At 43.3% G+C, this 17160-nt stretch overlaps 3 protein-coding genes and 1 pseudogene across 3 annotated transcripts; all 4 read left to right on the forward strand.

The window, feature by feature from the left end:
• The first annotated feature begins 868 nt into the window (after positions 1 to 868).
• On the forward strand, positions 869 to 2647 carry LOC123471402. The gene is made up of 3 exons (XM_045172636.1): positions 869 to 926; positions 1127 to 1846; positions 2052 to 2647. The coding sequence occupies exons 1-3, from the start codon at positions 869 to 871 to the stop codon at positions 2645 to 2647; spliced, it is 1374 nt and encodes a 457-aa protein (XP_045028571.1).
• Positions 2648 to 4271: 1624 nt separating this feature from the next.
• LOC123471403 lies at positions 4272 to 6383 on the forward strand. The gene has a single exon (XM_045172637.1). It carries the CDS (start codon positions 4272 to 4274, stop codon positions 6381 to 6383), a length of 2112 nt encoding a protein of 703 aa, XP_045028572.1.
• Positions 6384 to 7708: 1325 nt separating this feature from the next.
• Positions 7709 to 11896, forward strand: LOC116934392 (annotated as a pseudogene).
• Positions 11897 to 14794: 2898 nt separating this feature from the next.
• LOC123466486 (O-glucosyltransferase rumi homolog) lies at positions 14795 to 16746 on the forward strand. Its single transcript, XM_045172161.1, has 5 exons — positions 14795 to 15028; positions 15183 to 15354; positions 15621 to 15822; positions 15898 to 16176; positions 16265 to 16746. The coding sequence occupies exons 1-5, from the start codon at positions 14878 to 14880 to the stop codon at positions 16682 to 16684; spliced, it is 1224 nt and encodes a 407-aa protein (XP_045028096.1). The 5' UTR covers positions 14795 to 14877; the 3' UTR covers positions 16685 to 16746.
• Positions 16747 to 17160: the final 414 nt, after the last annotated feature.

Here is a 17160-nt window from a genome sequence, read left to right on the forward strand (position 1 = left end):
TTCTATGACCGGACGGAAAGGCATCATCCACAGAGTCCCCGTTTCCGAATCTGAAGCTGACTTGCTTGATCTCCTTGGCCCCCAAGGAGTCACAAAAGTAGAAAGATTCACTAAAACATCTAACGACGCAAGGGTGCCATCCGAAACAGTAGCCCTCACGTTCAAAGGACCGCTCCCAACTAGAGTCACGCTAGTAGCACTGAGCTTCAAGCTCCATACGTACTACCCAAGTCCCTTCAAATGCGTCAAGTGCTGGAAATTAGGACATACCAGGAACCACTGCAACAGTAAAGACCAAAATTGTAAGACTTGCGGGCAGTATCACAACACCTCGGAGCCCTGTACACAGAAATGCGTAAACTGCCATAGCGATGATCATCCCTCTGACTCTAAGGAGTGTCCAGCCTAATCCGAGATGATCGCCTTAATAAAATACGCCACAGATAATGACGTGTCCGTTTCAGATGCGAAGACTAAAATCGGTCTAACTTACAGCGCGGCCGTCAATAGGAACACAGCTACCACCGCTCACCAGCCAACTTCCTCTGCAATAGAAACCCTAAAACAAACCATTAATCAATTAAAAGATCAACTCAATGAGCTCCAAAACTCAACTATACGCACACTTCAAACAAAAGTAGATCATGTGGCCACAGAGGCCTCGAAGGCCAACAAAAGAATAGACACCTTCGAAGATAAATTCGCCAACAGATTTGATCAATTAGAACGGCTTCTTCTTGCCCGCCTCCCAGCCCCTAAAACGGACTCAGATAACCTGTCTATCTCGGACTCTGAATCTAGCAACTCTAATCACAGCTCACCAAAAAACACAAGCTCACAATCGCAGATACACGCTAGGAGGGACGATATGTCTACACCTGCGCCACGCCAAGAAGCCTCAAGCAACAAAGACAACCGGCCAACAAGTAAAAACAAATAATGGAACTAAAACTCATCCAATGGAACGCGCGGGGCCTAACAAAGTCCCGCTTAGAAGAATTTCGCAATTTTTTAAGTTTAAATAAACCGTCCGTGGTGTTACTCTGCGAAACGCTGTGGAACAATAAATTTTCTGTTAAATTTCGCACTTATCACTTAATTTAAAAAAACCGCACTGACAGACCAGGGGGCAGAGTAGCCATCCTTGTCCACCGCGCCATTCCCTACACCGAGATCGCCTCAAAAAACACACCTAACACAGAAGCCATTGGTATCACCATCCACAATACCAAATACGGTAGCATTGACATCTTCTCCATCTACTGCCCCAAAGGGAACTGCACAAAAGAAGAACTGAAACAGCTCAGCTCCTCCAAAAACAACATTATTATCGGGGGTGATCTCAATGGGCACCACGAATTATGGGGCTCAAACCAAAGACCCAACAAAAGCGGAAAATCCCTGTACAGTACGCTCCTTGAAATCCCAACTATCTCACTTATCACGCCACCACAACTAGCTACTTACATCAGCCCATCCACTGGTCGCACTTCAACACTAGACATCACTATCGCCTCAACCGCTATAGCAAACGACTCGGTAGTCACTCTAGGGCCCTTTCTAGGCAGTGACCATATACCTGTAGTCGTCGAAACCAAAATTTCACTAAAACAACCCACCACTGGTCCAGCTAGATGGAAATTTGAAGAGTCTAATTGGCATAAATGGAACGCAGAAATCAACAAAACACTTGCCTCTGAAAAATTTGCTAACTGTCAACTTCCCCTACTTATCTACCATCAATTCAAGGAAGCTATGATCGGGGCTAGCCACACCTATTTTAAAATGACCCAACCATCTCACCGAACCACATCAGAACCCACCAAACCTTGGTGGAACGAGTCCTGTAAGGCTGCGGTGAAAGCCACACGAAAAGCACTTTCATGTTGGAGATACGATCCGTTCTCAGAAGAAAAAAAAATGGCTTGGCGTAGGACTGAAGCAATCAAAATGAAAACCATCCTTCTAGAAAAAAGGAAATCCTGGGAAAAATTTATATCTAATCTAGACTCGAAAAAAAAGCTGTAAAACCCTCTGATCATTCACGAAAGCTATGAGTAGCGGGGCTACCCATCCTTCGGCTACCAACAACCATCTCCTGTCCAAAGCGGGCGAACCCATCACCTGCCCTAATGAAAAGGCAACAATCTTTCTTGACACCTTCTTTGACAGATCAGACACCCAACCCGCAAAAAACAAATACTTGGAAGAACAAATTTACAAAGCCATTACCTGCAATCAGCCTAACCCGCTCAATTCTCCCATCACCCTAAATGAAATCGAAGAAAGTCTCAGACATCTAAAAAGCAATGCCACAGGCCTAGACCTTACGCACAACAAAATGATCACAAACCTCAACAAAGAAAACCGGGAACATATGCGCCGCATGTTCAATACCCTACTAGACCACGGAGAAGTCCCACTCGAATGGAAAGAGTCGGTCATTATACCCATACCAAAACCTAACAAATCGCCAAAAAGCCCTTCCTCATACCGTCCTATTTCCCTTACTTCCTGCCTTGGTAAGGTAATGGAACGGGTTATCAAAAATAGACTTAGCTGTTACCTAGAGTCGAATCACCTGCTCCCACCAACTCAAGCAGGCTTCCGCCCTGGCAGGAGTACACTCGCTTCCATAAATATGTAGGCCACCGCCCGCGGGTTGTACCGCTTCAAAAATACCTTTATGCGCGCCTTTATGGTATATTCGACAATAGAGTAGGAAGGGGTTACATATGAAACCAAAATAATGATGGGATGAGTATGAAAACCAAAAAAGCTATTATTTCAAGGCTTTTTTTCCTTAAAATTTTTCTTACAAATATGAAAAGCTACACTGTGTTAAAAATGGCAAGAGTAGGTGGGCGAGTTTTTGGTCCGCATGAAGAATTTCACCGTGAATCTTACAGATTGACTGATGCAATTCGTATTGAAATAATTAGACTTCATAAAAACGGCATAGGGCAGCGCACAATCGCGCGTAGATTACAAATTCATCGAAAATCAGTGGAATTGTGGATCAAAAGATATAACGAAGACAGAAATCTGAAGGTTTATGCTAATGATGAAGGGGCTCCAAGATTGACTTCCGAAAATGAAGATTTTTTGTTGGCATGTTCAGGTGTATGATCGTCTTAATGAATAATTTTAATTTTTTACTAAATTTTATTAATAATTACCATTTCATTTATAGCCACTATAAATAATTTTGATAATTCTTCTGACGTCGCGGCTAAAGCCGGCATAAATTTCTTATCGATTCAATCTATTTCAAGACGATTGAATGAATCGGGTTTACAATCTAGAATCGCCGCAATAAAAGACATTCTAACTCCGGAACATAGAGCCGGAAGACTACATTTTGCTAGGCGCTACGTTGACTATCCCGTGGAATTTTGGAGGTGGGTTCTTTTTACTGATGAAAAATCGTGGTCATCGGCAGCACACGGTCAGATCCGCGTTCGGCGACATCAGAATGAGAGATTCAACAAAAAGAATATCTATTCTATAAAAAGAAGCGGACGAACAACTGTAAGCGTGTGGGGTGGTGTGTGGTTGGGTGGCTTAACGCCACTGTATCGCGTTCAAAATAATTTAACTTCAGCGCAATACATAACGAATGTTTTAGAAGGAACTCTACTTCCTTACATTCGCCAAGCATATCCAAATGGGGAACCTGTCGTTTTTGTTCAGGACAAGTATTTATAACAACAATAATAATCATAATGCAGATAACTTTATTTTTTTATATTTTATTAGTTCTTCTGTCCATAATTCCCGCACTACCCGACAATGGTTAGTTGAACACCCGGAAATTGTTGCTCTCGATTGGCCCGTGAAAGGAGCTGATATGAATCCCATCGAAAATTTGTGGGGTCATCTTGTTGTTGCCCTCAACAAATCGAGAAATGAACAGGGATTGCCTTTTCACGCACGCGACGCAAATGGAGCTGACGAGTTATACGCCCTAGTAAATTCTGAATGGCAAAAGTTAATGCGTAATGAAACGTATATCGAAAGCCTGATAGAAAGTATGCCACGGCGACTTCAAGAAGTAATAAATGAAGAAGGGGGGTGGACGAAATATTGATCTTTGCCTAAAACACTGTAACAAAAAATTTTCCGCTAAAATAAAAAACTTTGTTTTGCTGACCCATCCCTCAAGTTTATTTTCTTCCTTTCACAAGCTTAAGTAAACATTCCGTAAAGGTATATTTGAAGCGGTACAACCCGCGGGCGGTGGCCTACATATTTATGGAAGCGAGTGTACCATGGATCACATCGTGGCCCTAGAAAACCACGTCAAAATCGGATTTAGTAGTGGTCGTCCTACAACTGCCATATTTCTTGACATAAAGAAAGCGTTCGACCGCACCCAACACGATGGCGTCCTCTACAAATTAGCATGTCTCGGCATCAACGGCCGTATACTAAAATGGATTCAATCCTTCCTTACCGGAAGAACCGCTCGGATAAGAATAGGTGATCACCTATCAGAAACACAACCAGTCACCAGAGGAGTGCCTCAAGGAGCAGTCCTCAGCCCTCTCCTGTTCAACGTCATGATGAGAGACCTGCCTCCCCCCCCATCTGGCGCCTACACTCTTCAGTATGCAGATGACGTACTCGTCTACGCCAGTACCAAAAACGCAGTCGACGCGGAAGATCTCCTACAACCCTATTTAGACAAGCTGTACAGATGGGGTGGTAAATGGGGACTAGAATTTCAAGCTGAAAAATCTGCCCTACTAACCATGTCACGCGCCCGCAAGTCTCCGCCCGGCCCCTTGCTGTTTATTCATGGCAACCGCATTCCTAACGTTATAAAGAATAAGTTCCTTGGCCTCACTTTCGACCAAAAATTAACTTGGTCTGCCCACGTTGATACGGTAGTATCCAGCTGCCTCCAAAAAAGGAACATCTTCATCCTTCTCACCAATAAAAAATTCGGGCCTAACATCCACACACTAACGACACTTTTCAAAAGTATCGTACGCAGCAAAGTGGACTACGGCGCTATTGCCTATGGAGGAACGAGCTCAACAAACATTGCAAAAATCGACATAGTCTGCCGTGGAATCCTCAGGATGATCCTGGGGGCTTTCAAATCCACACCAGTGGACATCATATATGCAGATTTAGGACTTGAACCGTTCAAAAAAAGATGCCAATGGCTCAAAGCACGCTACCTAATAAAACTGAGCAAAAAACCAACCAATTCAACATATCAGCCGGCCTATCACCACATCAAGAACCCCAAGGAATGGCCCCCCAGAAGAATTCCAAACATTTCTCCAATGCTCAGCGAGTTAGCTGCTCTTGATCCTAATCTCTTCAAAACGCTCCCCGACTACTTCGCCCAAAGAAAAATTCCTCCGCCATGGTCTTCTGCTCCTCATAAGACGTCCTATTTCCCAATGTCAAAGAAGTTTGCACAAGTCAATCAAAGTGAAGCCCGTGCAAAGATGAGCCACGCCTTAAAACATCTACCACACACAACTATTAAAGGCTACACAGATGGCTCCGTCTCATCGCTCTCCACATCATGCGCCTACACCTTTCCCGAAATTAAAGAACAAGGTGCCTGGTATCTCACGCCTGGGTCTAACATCCTAACTGCTGAGCTACATGGTATATTCAAAGCCCTTGAAACCTGCTACCACCTAGACCCTGGACCCACGCAAGTACAAATCTTTACTGATTCACAGTCAGCCTTGATGGCTATCGAAGCAGCCACAACTCACTCACACAACCCTATTATACATGACATATGGAATCTCCTACATTGCCTAAAAAATGCAGGAACTTACACTCACCTTACATGGATCCCCAGCCACATTGGCATTCCTGGCAACGAAGATGCTGACAGGTTGGCAAGTAACCTAGCCGACATCCCATGCACCAACAAAATCAACAACACCCTGATGGCATCTGAATTAATTGAAAAATACAAGAGAAAATGGTTAGCAGAAACACTCACCGAGCTGAAACACTCTGGTAAAACCTGTCTCAACTCAAGGGACAGATTGGGTGTCCTCGAGTGGCATCACCATCCCATCAGAAATATCTCTATTACCCTCCATCGACTCAGATCGGGCCACAATAAGCTCAACTATTTCCTCAGCAAGCTAGACATGGATGTCTCTCCACTATGCCGACATGGATGCCTTGAACTGGAAGACACAAAGCACGTCCTTACAACATGCAAACTCTATTATAATCTCCATGCACCAATCAAACAATTCTTCATGGAAAATAAACTTACCTGGGATGTCAACACTCTCATAGGCTTGAACATGTCACTGGACAAAAGTAAACAACTCCAAATCCGTTACGCTCTAGTCTCATTCCTCTGGAAATCCAAACTGCACCTGATCATCTAAACAAACTTTGAAGCACGGTCTAACAGGAGAGGTAGACAAACGCGCTATCCCTGGCATCAGCTGGGATAGCTCACTGGGGTGGGAGGGTTCCATGGCATTCCGCTAGGAGCGCCACGCGCAGAAAAGGGCTAATGCGAAAAGACAAAAAAATATATCGTGCACCTCAGCAGTCAGCAAGCTTGGCTGCTTGGTCGCTCAAGCTGTCAACCGTGCTGTCAGGCTTCTTGACTAATTATTATAAATTATTATTCTGTCAGCATCTGGTTTATTTTAAAATGGTGTCAATAACTGCCAAAAAAAATAACTGATTTCAATGTTCACTTTTACATCAATTGTATTATTCATGTTGTATTCAATTTAATTTGTGATATTCCTATTTTAATTTTTCAACTGTTCAATAAAACCAAGATTTGAAGCCTATCCCAATCTTTTTAAACTTTGTATAACACTATTTTCTAGTTCGTATTAATCCTGTACCCGCCATTCTAGATGCTTGAGCGATGCTGAGGTGCACGATATATTTTTTTTGTCTTTTCGCATTAGCCCTTTTCAGCTCGTGGCGCTCCTAGCGGAAAGCCATGGAACCCTCCCACCCTACTGAGCCAGTCAGCTCTTATGGCGTTTGTCTACCTCTCCTGTTAGACCGTGGTTGAAGCATGACGACGCACCAAACATCGTCTACTCCACAACAGACCCGTTACAAACCCTGGTGGTGATATTGGGCATCAGGCCCAGATTTTCTCAGACACCCGAGACATCGACCCCGTCTGCAGAAAGCACCTATTCAACAACAAAAAAAAAACAACTAAAACTGCGTGGGGACTTGCCCTTTAACCAGCGAACGAGTAAGTTGTGTCTCAATACACTCACATACCGAGAGATCTATTAAAAAAAAAAAAAAAAACGCCCCCCATAGTGACGAAGTTGCACAAACCCCCTTGTGGTTACCGGCCCTCAAAGGGTACGGCAACCACACGCAACTTACCTCAATCAACAATCAACCTACTCAAAATGTCATCACATCGTCCACCGATTAACAGCCCGACTTCAAGACCATACGCGGAGGGCAGAGACGAGGACTGGCCGCCCCTCACCAACAACCTTCAACACTTAATCCCGGTAAATGTACACCCTGTTATCCTCAGAGTCACCGATGGCAAGGCAAACTTCCGACAAATGGACATGACCGAACTCAAAACAATAGTGCAAGACATCATCTGCCAGGTTGGAACGCCAAAACACTGAGATACACCGCGTGGGGGAGACCTGTTCATATTTCCTGTCAATTTTTCCCAACAAGAGGCCCTCCTAAAACTGTCTACAGCAGCAAACAGATCCATCCAAGCCAGTCTACCCAATTTATCCACAGGGAAAAAAGGTGTCATTCATAGGGTCCCTCTGTCAGAATCAGAAGACGAGCTGCTTGACGCACTCTGTCACCAAGGCGCCGTAAAGTCGAAAAAACCTCGAATGGCGTCAAAGAACCCATGGGTACGGAATGCATTACCTTCGACCGACCAGTGCCTACCCGAGTGACCATTGTTGCCCTGAGCTTCACAGTTTCAACATATTACCCCAACCCATACAAATGTGCAAAATGTTGGAGAATCGGACACACGAAGAATCACTGCTCTAGTCCCGACACCAGATGCAGAAACTGCGGGGAGGCTCACGATCCGTCGGTAACATGCTCCCAGAAATGCGTTAACTGTCACAGCCAAGGCCACACCCCAGAGTCTAAACTTTGCCCAACATATATCGAGCTCACATCCCTAATCAAGTATGCCACGGAGGCTCTTACCTAGCAAGACAAGTTTTCTCTAATCCAAAAACGATTGATACGGTTGTAGATCTTTTTACGCTGATAATTTTTAATATAGGGTTTAGGGTTTGCAAATGAGCGGGAGTGTCCGTAAAACGCGTACAAAGTTTCAAGTTTTACGAAACTGACGCGCTTCCCAAGCCGGCCAGAAGAAGGTCGGGCGGGGGGATTGCGCGTACCCATGGGAGAGGGGACAATGAAGGGGGGTTTACCTGAGCCACACCATACGGCCCCATGTTTTCCTTTTGCCTCGCATGTTAACGGTGGTGCAATGGTTAGCCGGTGATGCGAAACCGTATCCCATATGTCTAGTAAGGCTGGGTTTTGGCTATCTTTGGATGTGGCATTGATTGCCAGTAAGGCTGCTCTAGAGTCGCTAAAAATGTAGACTTCCTCTGGGGTGGTATCATGGTGGTAGCTTGCTTCGAGTGCCTTTTTTATACCATGCAACTCGGCTGATAAAATGCTGGAACCTTTGGTGAGGAAAAATGTTCCGTATACATTTATCTTGGGGAAAGTGAAGGCACAGGCTGCTGAGTCCGAGTTGACTGAGCCGTCTGTGTATCCAATCCATGACGATGGCGGGATTTGGGCGGTTATGTTGTGGAAAATCTCACGGGCTTTTGCTGGGTTTTCGATAGCTTCTGTCTTCTTCATAGGGAACCATAGTGTTTTATGAGGCGGTGTAGACCAGGGTGGTGGTATTTACGTTGGTGTGTGTACATCGGGTCTTCCTTGAATAAAAATCGGGTGCAGTCAAGTGAAGATATGTCTCTGAGCTCGAGAGACATGGTTGGGATGCTTCTTGGTGGCCATACTTTCGGGTTGGGGAGGTGAGGCTGTATCAGTTTGTACGTCGAATTTAGGGGTTTGTTGCCTAATTTGATGACGTAGCGTGCCGCTAGCCAGCTCATGCGTATTTTGGTAGGCTCTATCCCGAGATCCGAGTAGAGTATTTCCGTTGGTGTTGATTTGATAGAACCGAGAATCAAGCGGAGGATGCTGCGGGTGGCTACATCAATTTTCGATAAGTTAGATGCGCTGGCTCCCCCATAGGCAGTTATGCCGTAGTCGATCTTGCTTCGGATAATAGTTTTGTACAAGGTTGCCAGTGTGTGGGTATCGGGGCTGTATCTATGATTAATAAGTATGTTAAAAAGATTCTTCTTTTTCAGGCAGCTGGATACAATTTCGTCGATGTGGGCCCGCAATGATAGTTTTCTGTCGAAAGTTATGCCCAAGAATTTTGCGGATGTTGAGGCTGGTATGCGTCTTCCATGTATGAATAGGAGTGGGTTACTAGGGCACTTTCGTGAGCGTGAAAGGGTAAGGAGGGTGGATTTTTCTGCCAAGAATTCTAGGTCCCATTTTTTCCCCCACTTGTAAAGTTTGTCGAGGTAAGGTTGGAGGGATTGTTCGGCTTGGTGTGCGGTTTTTGCTTTAGTGTAGATTGCAACGTTATAGGCGTATGTTAGAGTAGTGATGCTTCGAGGAGGGTTTGGGAGGTCACTCATCATGACATTGAACAAGGTGGGGCTTAAGACTGATCCTTGTGCCTCCTTTGGTAAGAGTGTGGGCGTCTGAGAATTGATTCTCGACTCTGACTTTTGCTGTCCTTTCTGTTAAGAAGGATTTGATCCATTTTAGTATTTTCCCTTTTACGCTCATCTTGCTAAGTTTAAAGAGGACGCCGTTAGTGTTGGTGCGATCGTATGCTTTGGCAATGTCGAGGAAGACCACAAACGCCGAGAGTTTGTTGCTAAAGCCCATCATAGCATCGTTCTCTAGAGATATTATATGATCGATGGTACTTCTACCTGGTCGGAAGCCTGCCTGTGTGGGCTGTAGAAGGTTCCGGGTTTCTAGGTGCCAGCTTAAACGATTGTTGATGACGCGCTCCATAATTTTACCGAGGCATGATGTGAGGGAAATTGGGCGGAACGATGTCGGGTCGTTTGGCTGTTTGTTTGTTTTTAGAATAGGGATTATTGTTGCTTCTTTCCATGCCTGTGGGGTGATACCGTGGAACAGTAGAATGTTGAAGAGGTGTCGCAGGAATTCACGATTGGTGAGGGATATGTTCGCGAGCATCTTGTTGTGGATTGTATCTGGTCTTGATTCGTTGCTTTTTAGTTTTGTAAGGGCCTTGTTGATTTCCTCAGTAGTGATCGGGGAGTTCAGGCTACTACCTTCCTCTGATTCCAACGCAACTGTTATTGCGATATCGGTATCTCTTTTGGTTGTGGGGCGGACGTTTTCCTCGCCAAGGAATGTCTCGATCAGAAGGTTTGCTTTTTCTTTCGAGTCGGTAACTACGGCACCCGATGATCTGTATAGGTCTTGCCCGGTTGCTGAATTGTTGAAACTCCGGCCGTTCATAGCCGGTATACGACATCCAAATCGGATATCGGGCTGTCCGGAGGATATAAAAAAGATGTACTCAACATCCGACCACGACATCTGTCGGACATCCGACGGACTGCCTTGTGCTATGTGGGCAATGATATCACCATAAAGGAAATTCGCTCCAAGATCAAAAAAACGTACAGCGCCGTCACCAGCCACCCAACCGCTGCAGCCACACCTCCGAAAGCGCAACAAGAGGAGTTCGACCGCCAGAAAGCCGACATCCGCAAACTCCAAGAAAAGCTGAAAAACCTAAAAAGCGAAACCATCAAACCAATCGAGAGAAAAGTAGAAAAACTCTCCACCAACGCTGAACACAACAACCAAAGAATAGAAAAGTTTGAAGAAACCTTCGCCGCCCGCTTCGACAAACTCGAAAACCTCCTAACATCCAGGCTCCCATCCAGACCAGCAGAGCCACAAGACAAAGAAGATGACCACATGGAGTCAACTTCAGCCAGCATAAAACGCCCAGCAGAACCACCATCACAAATCCAAGTCAGAAAAAACTACGCACTCCGAATACCTTCCAGAACAACCAGCCAAGCCGACAAAGGAAAAAAGCAAAAATCCAGTCGTGCCTAACATCACCTGCATCCAATGGAACTCGCGTGGTTTAACAAAGGCCCGCTTAGAAGAATTCCGTCACTACCTCTCATCATCCAACCCCTCAATAGTACTAATCTGTGAAAGCTTCTGGAATAACAACTAGGTAGTTAAATTTGGATCCCACAACATCATCAATAAAAATCGGGCAGACAGACTTGGAGGCGGAGTAGCAATATTCATCAACAAATCCATCCCATACACTCAGCTCAACATCATCAACACAGAAACAATCGAAGCAGTCGGAGTCTCCATCATAACCCCAGACCTTGGCACCCTCGACATCATCTCTGCATATTGCCCCAAAGGAGACTGCTCAAAAGAAGAAATCAGCACGCTGATCGACCAGGACAACCACTTCCTGATAGGCGGAGACTTCAACCCATACCATGAATCTTGGAGCCGCCAAACCACCCCGAACGAAAGTGGCAAATCAATTTACAGCGCCCTTTTTCAATCCCCTCAAGCCACTCTCATAACCCCCCACTCACTAGGCACGTACATCAACCCATCAACAGGCAAAACTTCAACAATTGATCTCATGATCACCACGGCCGACATCACCTGCGAGGCATCAATATCCCTAGGCCCATACCTAGGCAGCGATCACCTATCGGTCATCACCAACACAAGACTAACGCCAAGGATCCAATCATCCCCCCCCCCAAATGGATTGTGAATGACGACCACTGGCACGAATGGAACGCTGCAATAGTGGCCAATCTCAACAATAAAAGACTTGTCGACATAGACAACCCATAAGAAGCCTACGACCTGTTCAGCAACACCCTCATCGAAAACAGCCACAGCTTCTTCAAAATGACCAAACCAACTCACCGAATCAACCAAGAAAAATCCAAACCATGGTGGACCACAGATTGCAACACCCATGTCAAAGAAACCCGCCGCACACTCGCTGACTGGAGATCGGACCCCTTCTCAACCGACAAAAGGCTGATCTGGCGGAAACAAGAAGCAACAAAAAGGAGAATAATTATCCACGCAAAAAGAAACGCAAACCAGTCAACAAAGAACGAGATAAAATCATCGATAGAAAAAGCCCCAAAACCCACCAACAGAAACCCACTCAACTCTACCATCACCAAAGACGAAGTCAACCGCGCCCTCACAAAACTAAAAAGCACATAAACATACAAATTTAATATCAAAACAATCTTAACTGTTAAGAATTCTTAGCTATTTTGAAGTTCGTTTGCACTTTGGATTTGGCTTGCAACACCAACAATTTTCTAAGTCGCTTACTCTCTAAATGAAAACGCACCTTTACATACTCCATTACTAGGTATTTTAGGTTATAGTCTCTGTGTTCGTCACAGAAAAGTGGAACAGTGTGTAACTCAGCAATTTTGGCACAACACAATTCAAATGAATCGTGGATGTAGATGTGGTTGAGATCTTCAAAATGAGATTGAATAGCCAGTTCAGTTCCCTGGATGAATTGTAGGTATCAGGACAAGGATGAACAACGCATTTATTTCTACCTGACATTTCTAAATCTAATGCACTGATTTAAAGTTTAAAGTAGGGCTAGCTGGTGTGAGTAGAAAAATGCGAGTAGAAAAATAACAACCCTTAAAACTCAATTCATAGGTGGGCAGTTACGGTTATGGGACACTTAAATCGATATCTTGCCTCATTTTCTCACAATCGATACGCGAAATTGGCAACAACTTTTGGGAAATAATCCGAGAGGGGGAGTTAACATGGCCGTGGCTACACCAGTATTCTATTACTCTGGATACAGTCTACACTTTTTTCCAGACATTTAATACCTAGGGCAAAAAAAGGTGTCTGGAATGACATTACCCAACCCCCCTTATGATGATTTTGCGCCAAAACCCAACTTGGTCTCCGCGAGACGGTCTCGAAGGGTCGAGACCGTCACCGCTACATCCCAGTGGGACTATCCCGGCCCTCTGATTGGCTCTCTCAACCCTTATACCCTTCCATGTATTTCTGCTTCCCGCTCCCACATTCTCCTGATACACACAGCGTGGTTTTCCGTGGGAATGGAGTTCGCGCTTTGATTTGTTTGTTTCCTTGTGTATTTATATTATTTACATTTATTGTTTACTGTTTGTTAAGTTTTAAAAATACAACATTTTTACTTATATCAATTGTTTTTTTCATTTTATATAATAGACTGAATTAAGTACCGATGTGTTTTCTTAAATTAGTGTAAATTGGGACATAGGCACTTTGGCTGGCGGTTCCAAAACCCGATCAGGTAATGATCGGGAAAACTATAATTCTAAAAATTTTAAAAATGATAGGAATAGATATATCTTTATAAGACCTGTCCATTTTTGCAAAAATGATGCTTTAAAAAATACTTTTTGGAAGAGTTACCCGATTTGCCGTTTTTCAGGTAGGTCGGTACGGTTTACGGGTATCCGGTTACCCCCCCCCCCCATAATAAGTAAAATTTCAAGAATTTATTGCGGGAAAACTATAAGACCAAAATTAATAAATTTTACAGAAATGGATAGCTCTTGACAAGGGCTATCCATTTCTATATAATTTATTTTAAAATATTTATACAAAAAAAGTTTTAAAAACAATGAAAATTGTCCCTTAAGTCTATAGGATCGAGTATATCTCTAGAGCGCAAAAACTACAAAAAACGTCTTGTCCAAAATTTTTTTGTTTATGAAAATTATCTTAATTATTTTACAGAAATGGATAGCCCTTGTCAAGAGCTATCCATTTCTGTAAAATTTATTAATTTTCGTATTATAATTTTCCCGCAAAAAATTATTTAAATTTCACGTATTATTTGGGGGTGGGGATTACCGGATACCCGCTTAACCGCACCGACCTACCTGAAAAATGGCAAATCGGTTTACTCTTCCAATAAGTAATTTTTAAGCAATATTTTTTCAGAAATGGATAGATCTTATCAAGATATGTCCATTCCTATAATTGTTAAAACTTTTGGACTAATAGTTTTCCCGATTCTCCCAAAATCGGGTTTTGAAACCGTTTTTCTCCGGCCCACACCAGCCCAGTTGCCCATGGGTGATAATTCACAATAAATCTAATAGACCAGTTTCGGATGCTGCGTTGCAAAATTTAAAAAAATCCAGGGGGGGTTTCGAATGCAGGGGGAGATAGGAAAAAAGGGGGGTTTTGATTTATTTACCCTAGTAATACTTTTCCAATTCAGGAAATGTTCAAAAATAATAAAGGTATAAATAGTGTATTAGAATCAATTACAAACAATAAAAGTAAACATAAATAGTATAAATAAACACACGAAAAATAAACAAATGAAGGCGACAGCCCGACGAAAAAATCCACACACGCCCCACACACACCACACACCACAAGCAGAAGGGGTGGAGGGGCTTTAGGGTGAGGAGAAGGAGAGAGCCAATCAGAGGGCCGGAATAGTCCCACTGGGATGTAGCGGTGACGGTCTCGACCCTTCGAGACCGTCTCGTGGAGACCAAGTTGCAAAACCGCCCTACCTCTCCTTAAAAAGGTAAACTATTAATAGTTTCTACCCACAGATGGCTTTTTCAAAATAAATCGGTGTTCACCTTTTTGTGCAGGATACTGTACATCTTGCAACGTAGCAAAATTGCAGAAAAATAATTGTGTGTTGATATTTTAAAGCAATGGAATGTTCGTTTCAAAATGATTACTAATTTCAACTCATTCGTCCAAATCTTTATTTTGTTATTTATTTGCAAACTGGGAATAGTGAGATGTGTCAAACAAGAAAACGGATATTGCTTCAAAGAAGAAGATTGCAAACAGAATGAAGGCGAAAATTTTGATTTTCACGGTAATGACATGGCTAGCTAGGCAAACTAATATGTTTTTGAAGAAAAATTAATTCGTTTATATGTCTTAATCTGCTATTTGCCTTTTCCAACCATGTATAGCCATTAGTTAGTTTTTTAAACTGTATTCCCTTACTTGTTTTGCAAATCATTCAGAAAACAGTGAAAAGTGGAGTGAATTCACAAAACCAATATTGAAGGCATTGGCAGACTATGAATCATGTTTGTTTCAAAACTGCTCCTGCCTTACTCCTGTTGTTGATGAAGACTTAAAAGTGTTTCAACATATTGGAATAACAAAAATTATGCTCGAGAATTCAAAAGACAGGTAATTTTATTCAATGTTTAATATAAACAATTGCTGTTTGTACATGTGTGCCGTGAATTTTTATCCCTTGTTAATTGGATGTTGGCAGAATATGGAACCAGAACTATTACCAGTATGACCTTAGGTCAGGGAAGGGTAACAATGTTTCATAATTACCATACGAAAGCTTGTGATTGTGGTGTCAGCACAATATTTTAAAACATAGCTAGGGTTCTGTATGTATTTTTTTTTATTCAAAAAAATTTTCTTTTCTTTTTAATAAATAGAGGTACGAAGTACCAAATCATTGGACACAAACTTTACCGCGAACCTTATTGCCTGTTCCCCTCCCGATGTTCAGGCGTTGAGTATTTTATACTTAAAATCATAAAAGATTTGCCAGATATGGAACTGATCATCAATAGCAGGGATTGGCCCCAAGTTAGTCGTCATTTCGGGGAACTTTCACCAATATTTTCATTTAGCAAGGTACAGTTAAGTTTATAGGAATTAAAGGTATATTAATGGAAAATTGCATGTATAAAGACTCCTTGTATTGGACAGACGAAAGATTATCTTGACATAATGTATCCTGCTTGGACTTTTTGGGAAGGAGGCCCAGCTATAAGTCTGTATCCCAAGGGCTTGGGACGCTGGGATCAGCACAGAATCTCAATTGATAAAACGGCTGCCATATATCCTTGGAATGAGAAGAAATCACAGGCGTTTTTCCGAGGATCAAGAACTAGCTCTGAGAGAGACCCATTGATTTTACTCTCGCGTGAAAGGCCGGATTTAATCGACGCTCAATATACGAAAAATCAGGCCTGGAAATCAGATGCCGTATGTAGCTACACAAATTAATTTCAATTTCCAATTGGTTATAGTTTTATGAAAGAACATAACTATTTTTTACTTTCGCATGTTTAAGGACACCCTTGGTGCTGCGCCGGCTAAAGAAGTCAGTTTAGAAGACCATTGCTCCTATAAGTACTTGTTCAACTACAGAGGTGTGGCTGCTAGTTTCCGCTTCAAGCATCTCTTCCTATGCAAATCACTCGTATTTCATGTCGGTGACGAGTGGGTCGAATTCTTCTATCCAGCGTTGAAACCTTGGGTGCATTACATTCCCGTGCCGAGTAGCGCGACACAACACGATTTATTGCGGCTCGTCCGCTTTGCCCAGGAAAATGACGACCTAGTTTCACGCATCGCCGCTAGAGGGCATGAGCTGATCTGGAACCATTTGAAAATGAGCGACATCGAGTGTTATTGGCGGTACTTGTTGACTCAATATGCCAAACTTCTACGATTCCAGCCTCAGCTAGATCGCAAGCTCATTGCGATTTGACTTCATTTTCTCTGTTTCTCCCCCATGTTTCAACTGTACAATACACTTGATAGCCAATCGCATCGTTTCGCCTTTTAGCTGCTCCCTTTGCTCTGTAGGAGAGTAGGATCCGCAAGTATCCTCAACCAGCTGCAAATCACCTAATTTTTATTCTACTAAAAAGTTATCTCTGTAACGGTAGTCGGGGTTTCCATCTAAATTTCCGGCGTGATTTTTTCCTTCTGTACTGTTCTGTAATTCGTGCGTGCCTCTTTGTGCTTTGTGTCATGTCTCTTTATCCATTTCTCAACATATCGTGCTGGCCAAGCGAAGACATCGGATTGCGTCAACCTACACGGTTGGTAGACGGACGGCGTGCCAACGATAGAGTCGTCCGTCTATGGAGTTTCTTTCGACTTCGGGAGTGTCATGTCGAGATAAACAAAAAAAAAGGGGGGAAGAAAGAACAATCGGGCGCGAAGTGGAAAAAGAAAAAG

Source organism: Daphnia magna, linkage group LG4 (assembly GCF_020631705.1).
Source record: "Daphnia magna isolate NIES linkage group LG4, ASM2063170v1.1, whole genome shotgun sequence".
Classification (NCBI taxonomy): domain Eukaryota; kingdom Metazoa; phylum Arthropoda; class Branchiopoda; order Diplostraca; family Daphniidae; genus Daphnia; species Daphnia magna.